Source organism: Nothoprocta perdicaria, unplaced genomic scaffold (assembly GCF_003342845.1).
Source record: "Nothoprocta perdicaria isolate Ctin4 unplaced genomic scaffold, notPer1 scaffold_13, whole genome shotgun sequence".
NCBI classification, from domain to species: domain Eukaryota; kingdom Metazoa; phylum Chordata; class Aves; order Tinamiformes; family Tinamidae; genus Nothoprocta; species Nothoprocta perdicaria.
Window position 1 is genome coordinate 1,722,053 of NW_020454427.1, and position 27,868 is coordinate 1,749,920.

General features: G+C 42.4%; 1 protein-coding gene across 1 annotated transcript in view; it reads right to left on the minus strand.

The window, feature by feature from the left end:
* Positions 1 to 4,926, minus strand: part of FRYL (FRY like transcription coactivator) — an 81,418-nt gene extending 76,492 nt beyond the window's left edge. Inside the window, exon 1 of the mRNA XM_026033575.1 lies at positions 4,732 to 4,926. Within this exon, the coding sequence (XP_025889360.1) occupies positions 4,732 to 4,851 (120 nt within the window). The 5' untranslated portion in view covers positions 4,852 to 4,926. The remainder of the gene's footprint in view (positions 1 to 4,731) is intronic.
* Between the last annotated feature and the right edge of the window lie 22,942 nt (positions 4,927 to 27,868).

A 27,868-nucleotide genomic window follows, 5' to 3' on the forward strand; every position in this document is an offset into this window, starting at 1 on the left:
AAAGTTTTTACCTATGTGAACAAATCAGTAACAGCAGTTTGACCATCTCTACTGAATGGGTTTAAAACCAGATGCACCTGTACAAAAGGGAGCTTATAAATCACAGAAAGATGAAATAACTCAGAAGTTTATATAGAAATACACTGAAAGCCCTGGAAGCCAGAGAGACAAATTCTGGAAGCTCCCTTTATTATATTCCTTGCTACTACAGCAGGAGTGATATTTCAGTACAGCAAATGAAGATGCATTTGCTAGGATTTTTAATATTAAACAGAATGAAGACCTTCCAAGTCTATAAAGCTCTGTGTATTTTTCCACAAGTTAAATCCCCCTGCAAAAGGTAAATATCAGCAGTTAATATAGCGCTCACCAAACAATACTGTTGAACCGAGTCACAGGTTTATCAAGGCCTCTGAACCATGTGTATGGCTTTAAAATTTATTTCTATTTGATATTTTCCTAACACTGCTTTGTCATTGAACCAGTTGACTCATACGATTTACAAGAGCCTATCCAACTGCATAAAGCAGAGGTCTGGAAACTTTCACCGAATTAATAATTCAAGATTTATTTCCCTGGCTTCCTGCGAGTTCTGGGAGAGCTGGAAACAACAGACCGACATTTGTCTTCTGTGAGTTAAACGAGAACAGGGTGCAGGATTAAACAAGGAGCAGCTCGTGCCCGTTGCCCGGAGCGGCAGCGTTGGGCCGGGGCGAGCGGGGCGGTCCTGGGCCCGGCGCCTCCGCCATGGTCACCACTTCCCACCTCCGTCACCGCTTCCCGCCCTTTGGCTTCCCGCCCTTTTGCTCGGCCCTCGGCCTGCTCMACTTGGGCTTTTAAAATAGCGCCTAGTCGCTAAATTCACTTGCTCTGGCTCCAAATCCCACCTTACAGCTTTGACTGTCACCTAAGACACGAAAGGCATATGCAACACTGCATACACCCTCCCCATAAACTTTATAGTTAGCAGCCAAGACCTCTTACAAAATCAAACTAAAACGATCGAGGGCCTTTGTTTCTTCCTTGTAAAGCCTTTTCTCCAYTCCAACCCAAGTCTTCTTGTACCCCTTGCCTTTCAGCATTATTTTTAAAATGCCAAACACAAGAACTAAGCATTTAACATGTCTATTAAATAGGAAGGTCTCTTCAGTCCTTGCTTCAGTCAGACACCTAGAGATTCCCTTCCACCACTTTTGCTTAGGTTATTTTGCTTTTCCATAGCTACTAGCATCTATTTCAAATTTTCATCTTTCTACACGGAGTTTTCTTCCAGTCCATGTAAAAATAAGGAATGCTAAGTATGTATATTTTACAACTGAATGCTTTAAAATAAGTTTGTTTAAAGAAATTCAACTTGATGAATCAGCCCAGATACAACTGCCATAGACAGTAACATTTACAAAYAACTATTCTATCAACTTTTCATATTCCATATTCACATCTTTTCATATTTTATCTGTATGAATCTTATACACATCATACATAGGTAAGCCCAACGTCAATTTTGCAATCTTTCATTAATAAATCTTGATTAATGTAGATTTTATGCAATCACATCGGAGCTTCACTMAACAACACTTAGAGGTATTCGTCATCCTGGGAAAAGTGCATTATTCCATTATCACAGAATCACAGAATCCTTAAGATTGGAAGAGAGCTTTACGGATCATCTAGTCCACTCCTCCTGCACACACACAGGTTTAGTTACATAGATCTTCTAATCATTAATCTGTTATGATGCTTTCATTTTATGGGAATAGTGTATGTTAAAATATTTAGTTGAGTGTGAAAAATGGACAGAGCCTGCGTTTGCTATCAAGAGTAGTTACTTCAGACCATGGACAAATCTTGCAGCACTGGTGAACTCCAGGTCTGCTTGGACAGACTTACCAGTATTTCAGCTCAGAAATCCAAACCAGCCTGACTACAAGAAAAACCCTCTTCAGCCTGTTTGAAATAAAGATGGTCAAGTCTGTCATTCTGACCAAAAGCTGTCTCTCTTGGTCTGTTTCACAGAGTAGTAGAAAAAAAGAGGATACCAAAGACTTGCATTCAGGTAAGTATTCAAATGATATTAAAYAAAGTGATCTATCTTTGCCTCTAAAGCATCACAAGCCCTACCTTTCTCCTCTCAGCTCTTAGTGAGGTCAGCTCAGCTGTTTCATGCCTATTTTCCCATAAACATGTCTGAGTTTTCTCATTAAACTCTCCCCAATTCCTGTTTGTTTATGATGTCTACAAGGAAACAGTCAAATAAAGTTTACCTATAGGCTTGCCCAGTACATACATCCATGCAGTGTATACCTAAGTAGGTGTGTAATGTTTCCCTTTCTTCAGCCTTCCATCTACTAAAGGTTTTATTTGAAGATGTGTCAATCTGTGACACCACAGTACATATTTAGTGCCTTTTATCCAAACTTTTAGACTGTTTCTTACAGCATTTTTCATGAAGCATTAAAGACATACTCCTCCAAACAACAAACAAAAGCCTTTTAATTTGCTCAACTTTTTACTTGATATTTGCCTGTAACAAAATTTTTATTTTTTTCGCCTGTAACAAAAAGTCTTAAGAATTCAAGACACAAATCCATTGCATACCAATCTGTTCTGTTTCCCTGAATTCGTTTGCCAAAGATATATTTTTGCAGCGATTATATTTCATTTCATAAGTATAAGGAACTAATAAAAAAAAAGTAAATTGATATTCCAATAAAGTAGCTGAAGTATGTGCATACAAAGAAAAACTAAATGCCTGTTGCAGGAACTGCTCCTGGCAAAAGGAACAAGACAATGTGCTTTAATAGGCAAAGGTTGCTGTCAGTTCAGAAATCAGTGAGGCTGATCTGTACTTTTACCTCCAGATGATGTGAAGAAATGAATAAAAAACATCACCTGGCATACACTGGATTGGTAAGAGAAGTMCCAAGCACAAGGAGGAGAGGGATCTAGGCATGCAAGCACATCCAAGCACTGAACCCTCTCAGAATCACTGTGTGGTGAGTGAATAGCCAAGAAATCCATCTCACTGCAGTGAAACCTCTATGGCACAAGAGCCTGTGACTGCTACAAGCCCCCATGAGCTGCAAGGTCAGAGGCCTTGGCTGGGGATGCTCAGGTGACTTCTCCTTCAGCGAGGCTCTGCACGACARAACGTGCTTTTCAGAGGGGCTAGAATTAATACACCTTTTCTGAAAGTCACAGGTGAAATACCTGCATTAATGTCGCCTGTACTCTCAATTCAACATGCTTATGCATCTATCTTATTGAAAAACTCATTCTATATGATTACACACTGCTTTTACATGATTATGTCATCTTCAGTATTCATAAATACATGACTGCTTGATCTGAAACTGTAATGAACTGTAGATGTCCATCTGGTGCATTTTGTACAAAACTTGAGAGACATGTAGGAAATGAGGAGTGGAAGTAGGGAAAAGATAATCCTAGTGTTATAGATATGTAATGCTATTCACAGGAGATTCCTAAAGGAAAAAGGGTTGCTCTCCTTGACATCATATCCTTTACATAGCAGGGGAGAAGCATGTTCCACTCGTGTCCTCTAAGACAGAGGGTAGTCTGCAAACTACCCTCAGGGGAGTCTGAATAAAAGCCTTCAAGGTGCTACCTGTGTGGAGATATGTTAAATACCTACAGGAGGTATTCATAATAAGTTCTGAACTTATTAATATTTTAAATGTAAAATGCCTGCAATTATATCCAATAAACGTGCATTTTTAAAAAATCCTATTTTGTTTACCTAGATGCCAAGTACTTAATATTTCACCTTGCTGGTCAAGGCTGATGAAGCAGCCCATGAGAGCTCTCTTCCCTTACAGTCCAAGTGCSTCCTTGATTTAAAAAGACTGAAAAAAAACTGCACTACAAAAGGTCATCTGAGTAAACTTCTTACAAGAAGTAAGGAATAACAGGAGAAGGAAAAGCACAGTGACAAGAATGTTGAGTAACTGAACATTAAAAGTTAAATCACGACATTGAAGACATCATTTGCACATTATTGAGTCCTACTTCACAAAATAATTTTAATAAGAAAAAGCTCTGATGGGATCACAGTTGCAATGCACTTCTTTCTAAGTCATACTTGGAGACTGGAGGTTACACTTGCATTTCCCACTTTGAGATAGTAAATTATTTCTGCATACGAAAAACATTTAAAGAATACTAATATCTAAGTCACAGCTTTTGGCTCTCAAAGATACTAAATACCATGACTGAATGAAATTTCCAAGTTAAAAAAAATCCATTTATGTCAAGATTATGAAGTCTGGATTACCAACTGAATTTTGCATTTTAGCTTATCTTTAACACACAGRCTACTATGTCCTGAAAATTGTTAGCCCTACCACTTCTTGCGAGAATAAATCAAATATATCTTCTCCTTAAAACTAATTTTGAAATATTATTTCACAGAAACATCAAGAGGTAACTTGCCTGGCATCATTAATATTGGAAGATATTTATGTCACTCTTTCCATTTATAACTCTACAGAACCTATGAATATTAAGAGGTCTAATTTCCAGTAATCATTCCTAACAAGTTTGGCAGAAATCAATAAACATGGACAATAAAACAGACGGCAACCCTGTTTGCAGAGGGTTATTCATTCTTAAAGTACAAGAAAGGTCAACATTATCTTTTTCTTCTCCAGKAAACACACATATGATCAAAAGCAAGAGTATTTCAACAGATACTGTGAAAAGGGGACTCACCAAAGGTTCAGCCATTACAACTTCAATTTTCTTTTCAGCTTGAACAGCAAATTCTGCAAAGAGGCTTTTGATAACATACTCGCCAGGCTTCACATCTGGATCAATAGTGATGTTGGACATGATGACGCCTCTCTTTTCCCAGGTGGAAGCAACACTTGGAGAAATTCTGCGTTTATTTACTCTGCTGGGTGGTGTGGAGGCTATAGAGAAAAAAATTAAAAAGCTGTAAGGGAGCAGAAGCACAATATCTGCCATTTCTTCACCTTCCCTTYCACCACATACAGCTAATAACACAATAAATTCACAAAACTGGAAACAGAAAATTCCTCATTACAACACCCAAAACATTTCTTCAATTTTCTATGAGAGGGGCAATTTCACACTAAAGTTAAGTTGCATGAGAGAGTGGAGACAATGTAACATATTTTTTAACAGAGAAAGTGCAAAATTGACTTAAGATGTGAAGGCAACTGGATTTTGATCATGATAGAGTTTAGAGGCTTTATTATCCTGTATCTTAACTTCAAATACCACATGACTAAAAAGCAAAAGGGACATTTTAAAAGGACTTCTGGGCTAAGTTACTAATTGTAAGAAGCATCTGTTGATTCTGATCTTTATGAATTATCCACCACGTTTAAGATTCTACTTGGTGTCAGTCAATTTCAGTGAAAAGATTTCCTTGGATTCTCTTGGCATTTGAGCCAATAAATGTGTTTTCCTAACACCACTCCATTTTCCTAACATAAGCTCATTTTTTTTTTCCACTTTCAAGTCACAAATCTGGAATACTTGCTCCCTATAAGGAAAATAGCTCGATATATCAATCAAGACAAGTAACACTGGATATATTAGTCTCTTAAAAAAGAGAAAGAGCTTACACTCTTACACTGAAATGATTATTTATTAACTTGACATTCTATTTATCAAACTTTAATTTTATTTTTCTCTCTGAGCACCCAAAGAAAACATATTTATTATTGCAGCCACTGTCCAGTGTAAAATGCAGTGCTGAAGTCCAGATATCAGTATATCTTTGCTTTTAATACATGCTAAGAAAAATAAATGACCACAATTGTCAGTTTGCAATAGATAAAATAATTATTGGTGTCTTTACTAATGCAACACACCTACCTAGAAAGGCTYGATATTTCTGTAGCATATTACGTGACAGCAGGTTGGTTTTTTATTTGATATTAAGTTGTGTTTGTAAACACATTGCTTACCACAGAGACCAAACCTTTAGGGACTTCACTTAAAATCTTCCTCCATTTCAATCTATGCCATTCCTTTTTCTCTACAACTTGAGTAAGTGACATTTTACTTAATGAATATTTCTTCCTCATCAAAAATCATTTATTTCTAAAAATGCATTACTGAAGTTAACAATTCAGCACAGGTGAAAGCTGAATGCTCATCACTACCTTAGTCTTTACTCAAAAAGGAGGTTTACCTTCCTCAAGCTTGTGATCAAAACATATGAACTAACTTTTTCCTTGTTATTTCCCATTCAAACTTGCTGCTCTATCAATATTTCACTGTTTCAGAACAAACAAGTAAATAAACAAGCGAAGGACAGGTGGCGCAGCCGCAGGGAGATGCTGTTTCTGTGCCGGGCGTCTCTGCAGTGCTTTGGTCTCGAGCTTGGCAAGCGGGGCCCGAGAAGGCAGGGCGAGCACGAGCCAGCGGCAGCGCGGCGCAGAGTGGAGCTGCGGCCTGCTCCAGAGCCCCGCGGGCCCTTCTGCTCCGGGAGAGGCACCAAGGCCTTCGGAAGCAGCCCCAAGCGCCCACGGCTAAGGAGAGCAACAGGCCAAAACGCCTGGCTGGAAAGGAAATTCCCTGCCCAGCCTGAGCCTGATGGCTGGTTTGCCCCTCCGAGAAGCCAGGCGCTTCAATTGTCACTTCATGGCAGTCACTGTGCACGTCCTCCAAGATCCACRCTGCGCCTTTCTGACCCTCATGCTTTCCAAGGCAAAGACAGACAATTTTGTGTCATGAAAAAGAGCACAGGAGGGCAATAACTAAGTCAAATAGTCCCCTATATGAAATGTGTCTGAGTTTGGCTTTTAAAGCAAACAAATGCTTCAGTTCGAAACGAGCCCCCAAAAGAGGAGAAAAATGTCAAACGGAAGTAAACTTTAACACAGTAATGCAACAACTACAATATCCTTAACTTTGTTGAAGTGTCGGCATTTCTAGGGCAGAATAAAAGACTGGGATCTACTTTCAACTGTGCAGTAACTTACTCAGGCCTCTGTAATCCATGACAGAGCTAACAGTTTGTATTAGTGATTCCTGACTCAAATATAGCAGGGTTTGTGTTCTATTTGCCATGTAAGACATGTAAGTTAGGGGGGAAAAAAAAAAAAAAAAAAGGAAAAAAAAATAGCAGAAAAAATCCACGGGAGGGCAAAGGGAGAGAGTGCCAAACTGTCTATTTAATAAGCAGTTGTATAATAGTCTCTTAAAGGAAAGCCAAAATCTAATATCAGATTTCTTAACGTGGCCAAACATTATTATCCGGTACAACTATGCTCAGTGGGATTCATTCACTCATGAGCTGGAAACCAGCAACACTGTAAAAATCCACAGTGTGGATTTTGAGCAGCTATTAGCCAGATGCCTCGTTCCTGGGCAGGATTCCATAATTTCCTTGTGCGTTTCTTTGCCACCAAAGCTGGCAGAGCATGAGCTGTTTGGGGCTCCAACCTGCGGGGCAGGGTCTGCTCGGAGCGCCGGGAGCGCTCCCGGAGCGCAGCCGCCCTCGCTGCCCCTCCCTGAAGGAAGRGCAGCAGCCTTGGTTTGCCTGCTCCCCAAAACAACGCAAGGGACACAGCACAGACGACCGCCAGGCTTTATTCTAAGTCTGCTCCACCAAGAGTTATTATTTTACTCTAGTTAAAATTGACTTCTTAGAGAAAGGTTAAAATGTCAGTAACACAATAGCTTCTTTTTCACAGGGCTTCTTTTTTTCCCCTTTGAAACTAAAACTCCACCTAATGAGACCATTTTGGCCGTTGTTTTGATTTTACCACAGCCGAGGGTTGGGGTCAAGGTTCATACCGGTTACAAGAGTTTGGAAGCAGCGGAGTGGCAGAGCACTCCCAAAGGGCGCGCAAACGCCGGCTGTACCGCACGGCCCTGCCGGCACCGGGAGCAGCGTCGGCACCGGGAGCGACGCGCGACACGGAGCACCCCGTGTGCTGAGCAGCAGTGTTTGGCTGCCAGGGCCGCCCCGCRTTGCTCGGACACCCTCAGGGCACCCTAAGACAACACGGAGGACACGGGCACAGGCCGCTGATCGGAGGCCGAGAAAGCGGCACACTCGGATGTGCGTCACATCAGAGACAGAACTGCTGCATGCGCAACACACAAAACGCCCAGAACTACAACTGCTTTTTATGCACAAGTGGGTATTAAAGAATGGTAATTTCATCGCGCTGCTTCTCTCCATATTGCCCGAATGCAGCAAGAGGTCGAGCGTGCTTAAACRGATGGAACTGCTTGGGATACAAGCACAGAGCAGGAAAGAAGGGGCACCCGCTGCTCCGCAGCAGCCTGTGACGGCGGCRAGTCACAAGTGCCCCGCGCTTGACAGCTCATGTGAAGTAACTAACTTTAGCCTTCATATATCCTTTTTTTAAAAATACTATCCTGCACGTCATGAGAGTTCGTATTTGCTTTCATTGGTCCTCTTCACATCTTTTTGTTTAACTGAAATCCGCTCTGTTTGCGTCCCTGTTGTTTCTCGGGAAGGTTGATGGCCAGATCGAGGCAGAACTCCCAGATACCTCCTCTCATCCAAGAGAGCCAAAAATAGCCCTAGAATTCTTCCATGTATTTTAAAAACACTATCCAGCTACAAAATARACTCAACACGCTTTGTCACCACAGCCTTCACTAAAGAGAAGGTCTGTTAAGCCCATTTCTAGGTGGTAAATCACAGCCTACATTTAACGGTTATGCTTTTTTACTATTATTTTGCAGCAGAGAGTATCAYAGCTACTGAAGCTTCCTACAAGGGCTGTTGCAAATGTGTTTGAATATCCTGCTGAGAGTATGAAATTTTTAATTGTTTAATATATTATCTGCGTAATTATTTTATGGAAATTTAATTAGACTCTTTGTCTCTGACTGTGGTAAACTCTATAACATTTTGTCCTACCACAAAGAGTGATTTTAATATATATGGAAAATTATCTGCAATGACTGTTGGGGTGCTTTCTAACAACACATCTTCAGGTATCTYACTGCAGAAAACATTGTTTTTTCCTAATAAAAAAGCTGATGCTCAAAGTGATGACTCAACCTGACCAATATCATCCCAACAAGTTTCAAGCAGAGCCAAAAAATTAAATCCAGGTTTCCTGCCACCCAGGGCAGGGTTCTGCTTTGAGAGCAGAGCGTTTCTTCAGCAACAGCACCGGTATGGAGAGTCACTCCTCTTACCTTTATAGGGAGGCGAGAGCTTGCARCCCACCAAAAGCTCCTCTCTGAACCTCTCTCATATGGAGAAGGGAGCCCCCACTACTGACTTTCAAAATGCCGGTTTAGGAATTTGTGCCCTGGCAAAGTTTTCCTTCAGGATCAAAAAGAAAAAAATGTACTGAAATCACTAAAAAAGAGCTAGAAGGGCTTACAACAGGTGGAACACAGTGTCCTCGTGCAACCTGCAGAGAACCTGCTTCCCTACAGAACAGTGATTTATCAGCAAGAACAGTCACCGCGTGTTATTACCTACCAGCATCGAAATCACATGTGCTGGTATTTTAAACCTATGAGAGGCAGAAAACACAGATACTTTTGTTAGGAAATATAATGGTTGGGAAAGAGGCCCGACCTGACATTCAAGGAAGCATCAGGAGATGTGGGACAGCCAGTGAGGTGAAGGAGGAGGAGAAAGAGGAGAAGGAGGAGGCTGCTGGACTCATTCTGTCCACAGAGATCAGCAGGCTCCAGAGCTGCAAAAGCCGCTCCAAACTACAGCCACAAACACAGTTGCTGAAAGCTCCCCCCATCTCCCAGGCCACACAATTCCACTCTGTTACCTGGAAAAGGGCAGGGAAGAGCACAGAGAGAAGAGGGAAAATAAAGGAGAAACCTTCCTGACTCGGCTGGAGAGCACAGGGCGGATTTGGGCAGGGGAGGCAGCAGGACCCAGCACCGAGGTTTGGGCTGGGGAGAAGGGGGAGGAGGAAAGAGGAGGGGAAAAAAAAAATAAAAAGGAAACTGGTTTTGAACCAAATTGTCTCAAGTCCTGCCCAGTCATTCTTGATTATGGCATCACATCAGGAAATCCTGACCATTAAAGTGTCAAGCCATTAAAACTGCATTGTTTAAATAACTCCCTGTTAGAACAATTGCGAGCAAAGAATAGCCACCTCTTCAACAGCTTAAACAGCTGTAAACTGAAGAACAGCTTTAATTAAAAATAAATTTAAAAAAAAGAACTTCAAAGAAAAATCCCTCATTTGGAAAGGTATCAGAATTATTTCACAGCACACATCAAAATTGCAAGCGTTTTTGACGTGTTTTGCTTCACCATCGGAAAGCCATTTCCATGCAGACACAYCATCAGATGAAAGGCACTATGAAGGATAAACCAGGTCCCCTCCTCTGCTTGGCCTGGGCTTACCCAGGAACACAACCCACCACTGCCAGACTGCAGGAACCAGAGGGTCACTGCAACCAGTTACACCCTCAGGGCTTATCTCCACAAACGCATGTGCTCTACTGTTTTATACAACTCCAACTTCCAACTCAAGGCTGTATAAATAATAATACAATTTAATATATATATTTTTGCTGTAATCCAATGGCAAAGTCGGAGAGCAGGAGAAGATACGGCAGCAAGTGCATACCTGTTATCTAGTGCCTTGCACAGGAGACTGACTGAGAGACCCGGCACCTCATGCAGAACCCTTGGCACAAGGAAAGCATTAGGGCCAGCACTAATATCCCGTGATCTCTTTAAAACATTATGCCATAACTGAGCATTTTCAACTGGTTAAGTTTCACTCATGTACAAATGTTACACTCCCTCATGATAATAATGAATTAAGAATAAAAGCCCTCAGTTTGCTTCCTAACTCCCTACATCGCAATATTCCCTTGTCCTTACGCAGCTTCACCCATAAGAATTCAAAAATAATGCATCCATTTGAACCCAACGCATAGGAATAATCCCACCACCTGTATCCATGTTTTCCAGCCATCACTGCCAGAAGAGATGTGGGAAGGGGGCAGCTCAAGGGAGATGCCCTTTCCTCCGGAGCAGAAACAAGCCCCTTGGCTGGCTGGGCTGCTCTAAGCCCCTTCCCTGGCCTGCGGGCTGCACATTGACCCATGGCTGCTCGGAGGGATAGACTTCACCGACCCACGTGACAGATAAAAACACATAGGTGCTTGCCTCAAAACCTATTTTTCAAGTACACACACAYAGACTGTGTCCAGCCCTTGCTACCTGGTTAAAAAACAACAACAGAAAATCCACTGTTCAAATTATGCAAAAAATATAAATAAACAAACTGGGTTTTGCCAGCAAAGGTATCTTCTTTTCCTTCCTGGCTTAGCACACTGGAAGCTATAGCGGGAAAATGCACCAACGCACTGTCCCCTCCACAAAAAGCAGCRATCGGTGCTTGGCCAAGCCATGCTAAATTAAGAGGTATAAGGGAAACAAAGGTAGCCAGGACCAGGGCAGTAGAAAGGAAAAGAAAAAAAATTGCAGATGTTTATTCCAAGCTTGTACATACACTGCTTAAAAAGTTAAAGACACGGCTTTCCACAACAGTGATGGGAGTGAACTTACTCTGAGTAGTTATTTTACATGACAAGGTGATTGCATGAGGAGGAAAGAAAGCAGTCCTAAACTCTAAATTGAATCCTTTAAGAGGTAGAATCTAAAAAACTAAAAGGTAGAGCTACAGTACAGAAGGCATACAGCTACAGCAGTAACTGCTCGCACAGGTAACTTTAACTTGGCTCCATATCTGTCATTACAGCCGTACTGTATCCCATGAGGTTTTATTTCCTTTTAACATAGACACAAACACCCGTACACAACAAGGAGCAAACACCAAGGTCAAAGAGCTTATGGGCCTGCCTTTGTTAGACAGCAGACAGAAAAAGAAACTTAAATGTTTCCTAACCCACAGATTACCTAGGGAAAACAAACAAACAAACAAAAAAACACTTCCCCATCCTCCCTTTGAAGAATTACTAATATAAAAAACACTACCAAAATAATCCATGAGCACATATTAGAAAAAAAAATAAAGAAACCTCTGTTATTATGTTGTACAGAAAGAGAAAATAATGACAAAATATTCAACAAGTTTGCTCTTGATTAAAAAAAAAAGAAGTTTTTGCACCTCATCCTGCACAAACCAAGGTGGCTTGTTCATAGAGTCTCCCTTTCCCCTCCCTACTCTTTCCTTACAAGAAGGCGGCAATTCCAGCTCACAATAGGAGGAGGAAAAGACTTCCCTCCTCAGGACTGTCCCCTGGCACCTCTCTGGAGTCTGTGGAAAAAACCTTCCAAGTGTCGGCTGCAGAACAAACAACTATTCCACATTACATGCCAGAGAAATCTCATTAAACAAACTCTACAAAGAAATCAGTTAGATTTTATAACATATTAATATTTCAGATGGAAAATACTTCTATAGGTAAAGCTCAGTATTACAGGTAACTAGACCAGGTCTTAAACCAGATTTAAAGAACATTTTCACATCTTTGTAAGCAACTGCCTACTGAAGCACCCAGAAGCACGTTAAGGGTATTTCTAATATTTGATTATGGTTGAAAATTGAAGTACAAGATGTATACACAAGAATAAAAGAAAAAGAATAAACAAATATATTTGAGAATGTAAATATGCTTAGGCTATAAATCAAACTTGGAAGAGGTCTCACACACAAAGTCCCAATTCCAGAAAAGGGACACCTGATCCACATTCTGATTCCATGAGTTTTGTCTAGCAATSCTCCGCAGGAGCACAAGAGCTGAAGAGGAAAATAAATCCCTGGAGGATAACTTCATCTGTCACACGTCAACACAAGCACRCCAAGAAGAAACGGAAAAAAAATCCAGCATTTTCAAAAGGAAAAAACAAACTCTGCAAATCAAGGTAACCGCCTAACTTCAATTGGCCCCCAAATAACCATACTCCAAAGATACTCATAAGTAAGTWATTTTTTTATCCTGGACTGACAGGGATCCCAAAGGGCAGGTTTGAGTTCCCAGAACCCCTCTAACCAAAGTTGCAGTATACAGGAGGGATAACCACAGCATAAATGTCTTGACAATACCAGACAACAATATATTTTCAAATAACAGTAACCTGCTCTGATTAAGTTCACTTCAGAACCACTTCCTATTGAGCAATGAGTTAGAGAGCTGTTCCAAAGGAGCTGCCGTCTCCACTGTGCTCTCCCACGCACCAAACGCGTCTGAGTGAGTCCCTTCAACTACCCAGCTCCATGGGACAAGAGCTACAGGAGGTACCAAACCAGGGGAACRGCCTGGGGTGGCTATTTTCATCTTGTGTGTGTGTGAAAGTTCAACGAACACAAAAGCCAGTGTTTATTTAGAAGACTCCGGACTCATCTCCAGGCTACGTGCACTTATTTGGCTGCTGCAGTTAGAGAGTTTAGACTGCACTTTTCCATCTTCATGTAACAGCATAAGGCAGCTCTGAGACCATGTGAAGCCCTAGTTAAGTATATTGGAAAGAAAAAAAAAAAAAAAAGCACAAAAGCACTTAAATTTTATGGAGATATGTGCCTACGCTAAATGCACGTAGGAGTAAACAAAACCAAAAAGAATCGGAAGTTTTGTCAATTTCTTGGTAAACCAGAAAACATCCCTCAGAGCTTTGGGTCTTCAGAGAAAGCAAAAGCCCAAGGCGGCTGCCCAGTCCTCCTGCAGACACAACGCAGACACCCTGGACCTACGTGAGAACACAGCTCTGTGTCGTGCACTGCTACTCGCAGCCACTGTAAACACATCGAGCTTTCAGAGTTAACAGCTTCTTGGTCAAAGGAGACTGGTCACATCTGAAATAAGCAGAGGTTATCATACACTTGTCACAGAACTCCAAAATGCGTGGCTAGATTGGTCATTTGGAAGCCTGAGCTGTACTTTAGTGGAAATAAAGCTCTTTTTTCCTCTAAGCTCCCTCAACTTCATTTTTTGATGCAATTTTAATTTACTTTGGGATCCCGGTGTGTGATGTCACCAGCAGAGCGCCCACGTGGCGCGGCCCCGCTCATCTGCCTCCACTTCCAGCAGCCTGTCCTAGCAAAGGCAACACGAAGATGCTCAGCTGATCCCTGACCCTCCTTACAACTGCTATATGCACGTAGAGAGGAAAAACAGCAGGCACTGAGGCTGCTGCGCCCACGTTGGAATAGGCAAGTATAACATTCCCCATTTGCAAAGCACGTCTTCAGATCATGCTTGCTCAGGGATACTATTAAGAAAACTATTATTATTTTAATCCTTTTTCTTTCTGTTACCACTCAGACCTGGGAATCTCAGCTTCTCCGGTGAAGGTTTTGGACCAGAGCTTCATCTCCATCAATATACGAGCTAGATCAAATCTGTACCCATTTTAAGAAAACATCTTATTTCATTAACCTTCTTTTAATCAATGGTCTGCAGAATTTATTAAGAAAGCCAGATCAGCACCTGAACGGATGGCAGCGGGGGGCAGACACAGGTACAGAGAGGGGACAGGGCACTTGCCAACACCACTTGATCCGCAGCAGCGACCAGATGCCTCCACAGCCATCGGGGCCTCAAGAGGTAGCACAGAAGTGACAACAGGGACTTCTCGGATGCATCTGGCACCTGGAGCGAGGCCAAATGTGAAACCCACAAACGGTGACAAGCTGCGGCCACCACCGAGTTACGTGAGAGCTGGTGACCTGGAAATGCAGGGCTCGCATCCAGCGCTCCCTGCCAATCTTTTCCCACACTGACAGGGTGTTTAGGTTTGTAAGGCCTCGTATCAAAAAAAAAAAAAAAAAAAAAAAAAAAAAAAAAAAAAAAAAAAAAAAAGCTGTTTTAATCATGCTATTAAAAAATCCACCACTGAGCTGACTAGAAGTGAACACTGAAGCCTCTGAACCGAAAGAAATAGATGGAAAGAGCAGAAGAGATGCACCCAGTGCTGCCAAGGACACTCAGTTGCACCACAGCATATTAGAGGAGAGAAGGACCTGACCCTGGTAAAAACAGTAGCAGCTTGAAATGCCAAGAATTGCAAATACTGTTAAACCAGCCACCCAAAGCACTGCGGTCCCCCAGCCATAACTCCATGCGCGTGGGCGAGCTCCCTTCTCCCTCTGCTTTGTCATCACAGAAATGAACTGAAGCGCTGATGGCCAGCTTGCCTTTTTCCAGGACAAGACCTCGTTGGCTGCTGAAAGAACAGGAAAAGCCTGGTGGTGCTCGGCCCTGCTGGCAGAGAGGCTGGAGATGAAGGAGGTGGGTTTGCACTGGGATGTCCGGCAGCGGGTGCTCCTAACCTGCCCTCAGCCGCACGAGGACCAGCCGAGTTTGCACCGAGCGGTGACCAGAGGACACGGGCACAAAAGTTCCTGCTGTGCCCAACTCGTGTTCTAGTTCAGCGAAGGCAGCAAACGGCGATGATGAAGGAAAGAGGTCAGAAGGGGAGATTTCTGAGGCTCCTCAGCTGCCCTTGTAGCGAGGTGCATGCAGTGGTTACCCATTAGTCAGCACCCATTTGTGCGGGCTCATGGCACTAACAGGCAGGAAGCTGCCCACTTCTAAAGCAGTTAATATCACCAGTGCTCAGACACCTTTTTAGTTGGTAAGGTCCAAAAAGGGCATTTGTTCGTTTGCTTTGAACTCCAGGAAGTCTACTGGGGCTGCACAAATGTGAAAAAAAAAAACTTAATTCACTTCGAATTTTAAAATTCTTCATTCTTAAACGAAGCATGAGAAAMGGTAAAAAGAATTCTTATTTTTCCATCCCYCCCTCCCTTTTTAAGATCACTTTGTTCTTCTTGCTGGYTTCACCTACATCTACAGATAAAAAWGTTGTCATAAAAGACCTAACTGTGTAACTGTACCAAAACCTTCTCCATCCCTAAATGAGCTTTTTGACCACCACCACACTTAAAATAGTTATTGATTGACCCATAACAACTTCTGGGTTAGTTTCATGAGATATTCTAATGCACAGCCATGGATAAAAAGCTCATATCTTTCCATACTTTAATGTTGCAATAATAAATATTCTCATAGCAAAATGATTTAAATTAAAAACTAACTCTATAACTTAACCTTTTATTTTGATAGGTTATTGTAGCTTGTCAGCCCAATAGCCAAATAATCTTTCAGTAAACTCCACTGAAATTCCTCACGGAAAGCAGTTTCCATCAAACACAGTAGTATAAAGCTCCACTTGTGACTTTGGCACCGGCAGCTGGGAACATCAGGGCACCCAAAATTAATGACTGTGCAAACAGCAGCATGGCACAGTATCGTTCTCAACACAAGTTCCTCTTAGGGCTTAAAATCACCTTAAGTATGCATTTACTCTCTATTTTGCAATCTACCTAACAGAATTAAAATTTCTCTCAGACTAAGACCATCATTCTTTCTAGAGAAYGGGGAAGATTTTTTCTATAGAGAGGAAACCTTTAATTCCATGCAACAGGATAAAATATAGTAAGCACTTTTGCTCCATACAGGGGGTTTATAGTTATCAACCACTTTTCTAAATAAATACTGTTTTGTCAGTGATCTCTTWAATTCTATTAAATCTCTAGTGTCTGAACTTTTCCCCTTCAAATACAAAAGCACTGGAGTCAGAATAGAAAAAGGGGAGGAAAAAAAAGACAAAAGTCAGCAGAAATGAGGCATTTGATAGGGGCTGTTGCAATTGGTTTRTGTGGAGCTTTCCTGAAGTCCATGCAGAGCCTGCAGTTTATTCCAGCAGCAGCTGACAGGATGGTTTGCATGCTGGCTGCTTTCTCCTTTCACAAGCATTCCTATCTGCCAGCGGAATCACTGCAGAATCCAGTCAGGGAGTTAGCAAAGAGGTTATTGCTTTAACAGAAAGGGCACACCAAAGGAAAGCTCAGTCTGGTACAGCTAGGCCTGATGAAAATACATAACGTGTACCCCAACACATACTGCTTTTACTGCTATGAAGGCATCTACATTAGAAAGTAATGAAGTTGCCTGCCTCCCATCACAGGCAGTCGTTCTCCCACTCGCTGTCCTTGGATTTAGGAGGATTCAGTTTGCTACCAGCAACAACAATCCATCATCTTCCCAGGAAAACTGCTCAGACCACATGGCAGCGGGCAAGGCCCCCCCATTTGGCCAAAGTGAACGGTCTGTCACCTCGTGCAGCTCCATCCTCATCCTACTCGTTGACTCAGACGGATGTGGCGCGACTGGAAAGGCTGGGACAACTTCAGAGGAATCAGGTGGGCCCCTGGGCTGTCGGTCTGCTTCACCATTCGGGAGGTTTGGAGACTCTTCTTCAGCACCCCGTCGTCTCCTTCCAGCCCTGATCCATTTGTAGGCTTGCACATCCTTGAACAACCACTCAGCCATACCGAAAATAAACTCCTTCAAATATGTGAAAATAAATTCCTCCAAATAGCTGTTTTGTCTTTAAATAAGATTTGACCACACAGAACACGTTACTGACGTTGCATTTAACTGAATATTTGCCAACATATCAGATGCTAGGAAGTGCATTAGAGGAGACCCAAGCTGACAGCTACAGCCACATACGGAGGGCACGCTCCAYAATCCCTTTTTACAGAAAAGTCCTGAGACATTCACATTTTATTCASTGCAGGCAAACACTTTCACACAGCAACTGCCAGGCTACGGAGATGGCATTGCAAAAGCTGCACTGTCCTCTACAGCAAAGAAACTCACTGCTTCAGCAGTGCTAAGAAGAGACCTGCAATTAAATTCACTATTATGAACTACACTTATAGACATTTAAGCAAACAGAGATAAAAAAGAAAAAAAAAAAAAAGAAATACAAAACCAAAAACCATCTCCTTGTCCTTCCCCAGGCCCAAATATTCACACTGGGGTTCRTTTGCACTTTCAAAACTTAATACAGGGTATTACCAGAGCAGAACCTCCCCTAAGAAAACTTTGTTGTTGTTGTTGTTTGTTTCTTGATTTATAAAAGAATAACCTTAACCAAGTTAATCCTATCAGGTAAGTGATTCTTCAAGTCCACCTGATTCTTCTTCATGCACAGAGAGAAGATCCAAACACATCCCTGGTTTACAAATACTTGTCAGTCCCTTGCTCCAACAGCTGGCTTCCTTTTATGTAAGCATGAGAAAGTGTGGCCGTTTACTTTGAACTTTAATAAAAGTTTTCCTGAACGACTGCTCTCRCCACAGATTCATAGGCAGGTTATACCAAACCATTCAAAAATCACTGTTACCTGCCACCAAAAAGAGGGACGGATGGGGCCTCTGCTAGGCTTTGGTCCCCTTGAGGACAGGGCCTCTCCCCAACTGCCTAGGCTGCCCCCAAGGCTTAAAGCAATTGAGTGGTTTGTGAAGCAGCCTGAGCAAAGGGATAAGGAAAGAGAAAAGTTTAGGAATAGCCTCAACTGCCTCCAGGCTGGGGTACCCAAAAGAGCTGCACATGAGCTTAAAGACGGGCACAAACAAAGGGCAGCTCCACTAGTTAGCAAAAGTTTACCAATTACACACGCTTACTATGCTAAGCGCAGCAAAAGGAAGTTTATTAAGAATTATTAGAAAGAGCTATTGAGGGTTTTTTTGTTCCTTTCTTTTACTCTCCAAAAAATGGTTTTTATTTCTTGACTTGACAAGATGATTAATACAGTAAGTTTTAGAAATACAGAAGGCCTTTTAAAAAGCAGCTGTAGAACATGGTCCTGTTTACAGAAAAGCAGCTGATTCCAGTCTGCAGACCACAGGCCTCAAAAAAGCAGTTTTTATTAAAATACACGTCATATTTTAAAGAAAATTTTCCATTACACAGTGGTTTTCACTGTGAGAAGCACTACACTTGRCTTTTGAACACATAAATTGTGTCGCTAAACAACATTCTGAAGGTACMTAGATTACCTTTTATGAAAGTTTTTGGTCACAAAAGCAGATCATTCTTACATTGACATAAACAACAGTCAAAAGGGGTATTTTGCTACAAAACTAAAACCTCCAGAAGAATCATTCAACAGACCCCATATTTAAATCTCACTGAGGTCAACACCGGAAGACACTGCTTTAAGGATATGCATTTCTTTTCTTTAGAGCCGAGATTCACCATTATATCTAAGATTCCTTGCATACTACGGGCTGTGCAACCTAGAAAACAGCCAACATAAAGTCTCCGTTACATCCACAAGTCTAGCAAGCAAACTCATTCTTACACATGCTCACGACACAGTTGGTTAAAGAGAACATTCGTGGCCATTTTAAAAGAAGTAATGCCCAAAATAGTTGGCGCGGGGACAGCGTTGGGAAACTAGGCCATACGAATGTCACTTCATTGTTGTTACTGAAAGAAAAAAGATCAACTCTAATAAAACCTCAGCCAGCGCGGCAACAACATTATGCCAGCTAAGCAAGCCCCTAAACCAGACCCATGGAGTTGCTGAGTTCCTGTTACACATTCAAGCACTCTTTATGGATGTCTATTTTTATGCATGTGCAAATGCACAGGAGTCTGCGCATTCCTCCTTCAGTGTCCTCTAATATACAAAACTCGAGGACTGCCTGGGAGMCCACAAAAAGTAGCGTACATGTGTAAAAATTGCATAAACACAYAGGAGAAGCATTTCTTGCTCAGCTATGCAGCGTATGTGAGTTCATTGAATTTTTAGGCTTTACTCATTTTTGAGCTCCTTGCTCAGCACACACTGCATCATTACTCAGATAGAAAATGTATTGAAAGGAACAGGACCAGCTCAGGCACCCCAGTGCACCCGCTGAGGTACGAGTATGGGTTACAGGAATAGTTAAACCTGGTTTGTGTCAACTGCATCTAAAGGCAGCTCAGAGCTGCCTCACAACGTGACCGAGAGCCGGGACTCACGGTTATACCAAAAGCACCTCTATTTTTCACAAAAGCAAAAATTATCCAAAAAAAAAACAAAATAGAAATCTAATTAGTTAATAGAAAACTCTTTCGTTAGCAGATCACCTAGAACTTAGTGTACTCCTTGGCTAGGAMAGGGTCAGAAACGTCTTCCCCTGCTGTGCTTGCATAACAGAGGACATGCAGGAGAAGGCTACATCATTGAGAACCTTCTCTCAGACACTCCTGACTTAGGAGCAGTCCTTGTTATTACCCCTTATTTTATCRGAGCTGACACACAATCACCCAATCTAGACTCTGCAATTCATCTCCTTAGGTACAGAGCATGCACTAACTGCAGAGTAAATTTAGTATATCTGCATGTACCTACAGTTTATTTTAGTTCAGAAACAGTATGCATTAATAAAACCAACTATATGGATTCTCATGCATTATTTCATACCATTTTTATGATGCATCTGTATCTTTTACAGCAAAATATTTCTTAAAATTCTTTTTTGATTACTTTTATTTCAGCATGAACATTAGCAACTATAAGGTACTATTATACGGTACAGTCCGGAACAGCTACAGTTAAAACCTAAAACACAAACAAAAATGTGAAAAGTGAGTCCTGCAAAGACCCCATTGCCTTAAATTAAAATAAGAAGCCTAAAGGTTACTGATCTAAAACAGGAATAAAATCAATTAACACAAAAATAACATAACAATAAAAACCACTTATGCCTGACTAGATTATTAATGCATATTCAGCATCTACTCTGCACTGTCTCCTACCACTGATTAATAAAGCCATCGTGTCATAAGTCATTACTGAGTCTTCTGCACCAGAAAAGTGTGAATCATCACACAAAAAACGCCAGATCAGGGTAAAAACCCGAGCAGAGGTGTCTGAGCAAGTGTTTGGCCAGGGAAATGGTGCATCTCAGCACACCTCAGGCTGCACCTACTGAAGCGCAACTTAAAGCCCTAATGCCAGAGCCCTCCAGACACTTAAAGAGATTTTATTTTCCACCTTTATGAATACCAGACGCTTAAGACACAGAAGCCGGGTAGGCTCCTAGCCGGGCTAGGGCTGTGTCACCCCCTGTGCGTAGCAGCAGCGCGGACCCCGCGCTGGGCGCGCGCGAGGGGGTGACCCGAGGACACGGAGCAGGAGCAGGAGCAGCAGGAGCAGCAGGAGCAGCAGGAGCAGCAGCAGCAGCAGCAGCCGCTGAGGCCCCAGGCCGGAGCAGAAGCGGAGCCCGCACGGAGCCTGCTCGGCAGGCCGAGAGGGGGGTCCCAATCTGGGCCAGGACTGCCGCGGGGCAGCCCCGCACTCACCGCCGCCGCTCCACGCCTTGAGCAGGGACTTGATGCTGATCTCGAAGAACACGGAGTCCTGCAGGCCCAGCATCCTGCCGCCCGCGCCCGCCCGGCCGCGGCGCGACACGGAGCCCGAGCCGCTGCCGGCCCCGGCGCGACACGGAGCCCGAGCCGGTGCCGCAGGGCAGGGCGGGGCGGGCCGAGCCGGGGCGGGCCCGGCCTGGGGGCGGCACCGCCGCTCTGCTCCGCTCCGCTCCGCTGGGCCCGGCCCAGCCCGGCGCGCGCCGCCAGCAGCGGCCGCCTCGTCCCGCCCGCGGGCGCCTCCCCAGGGGCCGCGCAGCTGAAGCGGGAGGGAAGGAGGTGCCTTCAACTCTTAGTATTATTATTATTTCCCTTTTTCCACCATGTTACCCTGAGTGCTGCAGGGCTGGGCTACCTAAACCYGGCTTAGCCCTTCCGTAAGCAGTTCCTTACGGACAAGCGCAGGTCCAGGCTCCTGTCAAACAGGAGCCGCGGCACCTGCTCCAGGGAAAGGAGCTGGGCGAGGTGGCCCCAGCTGCTGGGAGCAACGGGACTAACATGAGGTTTAGTATCAGTAGAGGCTTTTGCTCCTAACTTAATGCAGCAATATTGTGTCATTTATTGCACAGCCTTTAAGAGAGATGAGCTTGACTTTAACTAAATAACTTTATGAAGAACAAGGTAATTCCAAGCGTAAAAAGTGACTTGGGGGAAAAAAACAATGGGCCAACTGCCTCCCTTGCAAGGCAGTTTAGTCATCCTGGTCATCCAAGGCCCTTCCGTAGGTGTCTTGAGAGATTTTCTATTCAGAAACTGGGAGCAGCCCTGGCACCCCAACACTGCACCCCTACTTACACTTTGAAAGACAATGGACTGTAAAAAGCTGTTCAGAAGTCGCTGTTTTTCAAACAACCCTCTTCTGGAGCTGTTAAAGCTGCAGTAGATTAAACTCCCCCCCGATTCCGTGCGGCACCAGGACGGTGCTGATGGCTCTGAAGGACAGAGTTGGCTGCGGGAGGCAGCAGCAACATAGAGCCCCGACCACAGGTCCCCCTGCAGCCCCTGGCCCGCTGCAGTTCAGCTTCCAGGCAGGAACACCTTAACGATGACACCCCTAATGAGTACTGGTCTGGTGGGAACATCTACTGTCATCTCACAGGCCGTGATGGAACCAGCTTTTAATAACTGGGAGGTGGAGTCTCCGGGCTCTTAGTGCTACCRACTGCCTTAGATGGAGCTCAGCATTTCCGTCATTGCTCCGGCTAAAAGGAGTCACTAGTCAGTCCACTTAAGCACAGGGTAAAGCAGTTTAAGATAAACCTCTTTCATTCACATTATCAGCTACTACCACCAATGCTGATAACGCTCCTGTCAGCTTGTAGGGTGTCCTTTACGCAGCCCAAAAGCAGACCAACCTGGAGCACACAGGAAAGCATCTCTAAAAGTCGCAGAAAAACCCAGAAAAGTTTCCAAGTACTGACAGCTCAAGTTATATGATTTTAATATAACTGTTATACAGAAGAAATAACATTAAACTTAGGTCAAATATAGAAAATCAAGAGAATATTCAATCAGATACTGAGATTACTGGGACACTGGCTGATAACATTAAATGGATTTATAACTGCAACTTTAACGACACTGCTTCATGTGCATCCAAGATGTACTGATTAACTTAATCTGATTTAAAGTGTGTCCGTGTGTGTGTATATATATACACATATATAAAATCTCCAGTTTCAGAGCTGCTCCTCACACTGTGCTGCAAATAAAGGAACCAGGAGGATGGCACAGATGCACTCTCAGATAAACAGTTCAGCTAATTCTAATTAATTTAGAAGACTTAAAAGAAATACTTGATATATATCTAAGAAGAAAACACASCACTGCAGGTCCATTTAACAAAAGGGAAAACAGATCTGTTAATGTTCAATTAGACAGATCTAAACAATAGCTTTAAGACACAAAAAGAATATTAAAGAAAAAGAAGGGCAGAAAAGAGTGCTGCTGACCTAGCTTATTAATTAATTGCTGTCCAACATCCATACAGGAGATGGAGAGCTTTCTTAGAAGAAAAGTGACACAGTGTGGTCATATTTCAGTTGTCATGAATTAAAATAACTAAAACACTGTACAAAAGTATTTCTCTAGGATAATATATGAAATTGCTATGTATACCAGCCTGGTTACCCTGCCCCAATAGAGAAAGGGGCCTGTGCACAGGCTGCATAGAGCTCTGTGGGACTTGCTGCCTGGCATTTTCTTTTGCAGGCCTGTTTCAGGTAATACGTGTATGTAATGCCTCCAATTACCTCATGCTCAGGTTTCTGCCACTTTGTACTTTAATATATTCCAAGTTATATTTCAATATTTTCTTTTTCCATTTACTAAATTAGAAGAAAAACAGATTGTGTTTTGTTATAAATAGGATATAAGGGTCAGATTTGAGAACTGGCTGATGAATTTCACCACTAATTTGAAAGACTGTATTAATTATGGTTGGTCTCTGCCTGCCTTTAACACTGGGCTACAGAGAGTTCTTCAAAGGAATCCTTGTTAAGGGCACACATTCCAAAATCATGAGCCAACTCTCCCAGCACCTCAAAAATAATGACTTTTTAAAATACACTTTGGGTTCTTTGTAGACGCCCTTCCCTCTCCCTCCCCCACCCTTTTACTCACCAAATCATTAAGAGCCAGAAACTTATTAAAAAACAATCAGTCAAAAACCCCAGGAACACAGAAATATTAATCTCCTGGAGTCATGTTAAGAAGAGGTTTTTTAAAAAATGGAACTGAAAATATATCTTTATATCAGCCTTCTAATGGTTAATGAATGCTGGGAAATTTGTTATTTCATCTCCAATAGTGAAGCATCTGGCCAAAGTTACATGGCTTTGCCCCTGACATCTGACAAGCTGTTGCAGAATTACTTGTTCATATAATTACAAATCAATCACTTCTGGCAGGTTTCTTCAACAAGCCAACCACTCACTTGAGATGAAGTTCGCTCCATGGAAAACATTAGCCCATTAAGAGCTTCCAAGATGTTAAGAATACTTTCAGAACTAAACAAAACAGTACAAACTTTTTCCTTAGAAGATTTCAGTGGAAATACTGAACTCTAAGAATACTTATATTAGGATCAAAATATTTTGGAAAGGATAAAAATTCTTTAATACCATACAAGTAATACACATGTAAGAAGTATATTTTCATATATATGAAAACACATAGGAAGTCTGATTCAATGAATAATCTTACGACTCTGTGCAGGTCCTTTAACATTTCCTTTTCCTCCTAAACCTAATATCCATGCTGTTATAGCCAAAGATGTATTATAGATGGCAATTACTGCAAGTTTGGCCTTTTGAGGGTTTGTTTTGATAATGCATTGAGTTAACATGCTACCAGGATCACAGGAGATTTGAGGATAAAGCAAACCCTGGTTTGGGTGGTAACAAACACCACCCAAAACAGCAGAAGCAGGAAAGTGAAGCCTTGATTCCACACCTCTGAGCCTTACAGAGCAGGCTAACATGCCAAGAGGCCAGCACAACTCTGTGCAGCAGCTAAAAGACATCATTGTGCATTTYTCAAACTGTACAAAAAATGTAATTTATAACAAGGATTCCAAGTTATTCATTTTCAGAGAGGAAAAACGAAACAGACTTCCGGTGCTGAAAGTACACCATGTTCAAAATTAAGAGAAGAATGTCCACCATGAAGGAGTCTAAAAATACGTAACACTTTGGATAAATATATACGGAAAGTCTTTCATAAAATACTTGGCACACTCTTATTACCTAGAGAGAAGATTGAAAAGAAAGCACTTGTATTYAGCTGTAAGGCAACAGCTTTGAACCAGAGCCTTGTTTTATGCAAGAAAAAAAAACAAACCAAAGCTCAGCAAAATAAGAATTTGCACATATTGACGTTAGTTGACGGGACTTAGAAAAGCAGCTCTTCACAAAGCAACAATTTGCACATCTCCAAGAAGCAGATAGTTTATATACATATTCCAGCATTCCAGTTTCATCATTAATGACAGCAGCCGCTGCAAGTTCAAGGGAGCTTTTGGTTCTTTGCTCAAAGTCAAGGTGAGGCACTCCAGCAAGCGAGCAGACACATGGAGGARCATGGAAAAGAGCAAACGAGTAGAGGTGCTAAGGCCAGAGGGTGGCCTGCACTCTCCTGGAATGACTAATGCCAGGGCCCAGCACACCCCTTGCTGCTGCTGCCCAGCTATGGGCACCCTTGCAGGCGGGCTGCAGCCAGACCCCTGCCCTGCAGCATCAGCACTGCTGGGAAGGGCCGCACGGTCCCTTGGGGCACTGAGCACACACAGCGCACGGGCTGCAAAGCCAGGTCTATTCAGCACCTCCGGAAGGTGCACGGCTCAGTCCAGCACTGAGAGCTGCAGGACAGCTCGTGTACAGCAGGCTCAGTCACATCACAGGCAGGGAAGGGCTGTGCTGGAGGGAGGGAGCAATCTGAAAGACCAGACTCTGTTGCACCCAAGTACAGCTAACAATGAACTCCCAACACATTTATATGATCTACAATTCAGTGGAAACATGTCTAGAAGGGTCTATATACCTCCTAGGATAAATGTATTTATTACAAGTGAACATTCAACAGTTGTTTATAARGCATTTCTATAACAAGTAGCACTATGACATTCTCTATGAGCTGCCCAGAAACGTTAGTAGCAGCAGCTTTGAAAATTGCACAGAAAATCAGCGCAGTGTAAGACTGCTTCTGTAATTGTCAGGCCTTTGACCTCTGCTTCAGCACAGACTACAACATGAGATCAAAAATTAGTAAATAAATATTATGGTTTACAAAGTGATGTTTCAGCAGCAGCCTTGCAAGTTTGAAAAGGCTGTAGAGTTTTCCCTTCCTAGTGCCATTTTCATGCCTAAAGATAGTCCTGAATAAGTTATCTTAAATTTGTCTTTTCATTTAACTGAACTTTTTCAGCACTTGCTTTTAAGTGACAAAAAAAATTGTCATTTCACAGACTGCATTTCCAGTTTCATCCTTAAGAAAGTCTCCGCTTCACTTGGAGCATTACCCCCAAGGTTATTTTCAAAATAGTTTTATTTCTCTAGGATTATATCATATATTACTTCCCTTCCCCCACMCCGCCATAATGTAGTTCTTGATATTTTCTACTGAGATAGGAGAACACCACTCTCTACCTCAGTCTCACCCACCTTATAAGAATTTGTGCTAATGATTCTAGCATAAATATGCCACACACTTAAAGCTATCCTCCTAAAGAACATAGTAAATATACTATGTCACTTATATGGACAGTCACTTTACTTTCAWAAGTATCCTCAAGGTTTCCTGTCTTGCTTTATCTTCAGGAAGATGCATGAAGGCCAAGAACTGCAAGTCATATTTCCCATTTCAGGGAATTATGATTTGCAACTGCTTTTGAAAGGCCACTGAATATACACAGCCTTCTTGCGGAACAGAGTCTTTGAATAAGATCAAAGAGGAAGATACTGTTAATATTTAACTTTTCCAGTAAGCTGGCGTTATCTTGATAAACAGTAATCCTACCTGAAAACAAAAAAAAAAAGGAAATTTAATAACTAAAACCCTAAAAATCAAATAGCTTTCAAGGTAGCTTAACTAACACAGAAGAATTTACTAACTTGACAGACTTACATTAAACAGATTTCAAACTGGCCTATCCTGAAATCCCAGCTTTTAAGAACAGCAAACAGTCCCAGATCACAAGGAAACTAACCGTAATAAAGTAATAAAAGATGAAACTTTTCAAGCCACCGAGCAGGAAGTTGTGAGATATTTAACCAACCTCATTCAAAGAGGAAATAAGACGGGTAAAGCAATAATGAAAAGCAGGGCTGTTACTATACTCTGTGAGCCTGATAAATCTGACTGAGTTTCATAGGCAGCCCAATAGTTAAACTCTACAGAACTCCAAATTCTCAGTTCCAAGCTTTCATTTCTGAAAAAATAAGCCTTAAAGATAAGCAGCAACTCCAAGCACCACGGCCCTATCTGTCAGAGCACTTGAAATAACTCCCCGCAGAGCTGCTGGATTCTGCTACATGGCAGTTTCATTACTGTGCCTCAGAAGCAACATATCAATATATTGTTTTTAGAAAATCAGCATTTCGGTTTTCATCACCATTTTAAGCGTAACCTGGAAGCAGTTATGCGGCTATGCTAAAAATCCCAGCTTTGTTGCAGAACATTTAAATGGATAGAGAAAGCAAAGGCTCAACTTTGTTACCCTACAAGGCTTTAAGATGACTGTTACAAACCAGTTATGTTTCTATTTTTGTCATTCCTCTCAAGCAGCTAGACRTCTATGCCATTTTTATGGGAAACATCACATTTCCATTATGTGAGAATCTAACCCTACAGAGTATTGAAAAAGATACCAGAAATGGTATCAGAATATATCAGAAAAGTATAATATACCAGAAAAGGCCTATCCAAGGGAGCTTTAAAAGAGCCACGGTGAACTAGCTTCAGAGGTAAACTCAGCACAGAAGTTCAAGTCTATTAAGCCCCACGGGCACAACAGCCCTTGGGTGGAAAAWGTTCTCTGGTGCTGCTAGGGCTAATGAGAGGCTGCAGACACCCTTAATCGGCCTGCCTGGTGCCAGAAGGCAGATTCCTGCCTCTCATTTGCTTGGAGACACCATGACTTGCCAAGAGCAGCCAATTCCTGCCR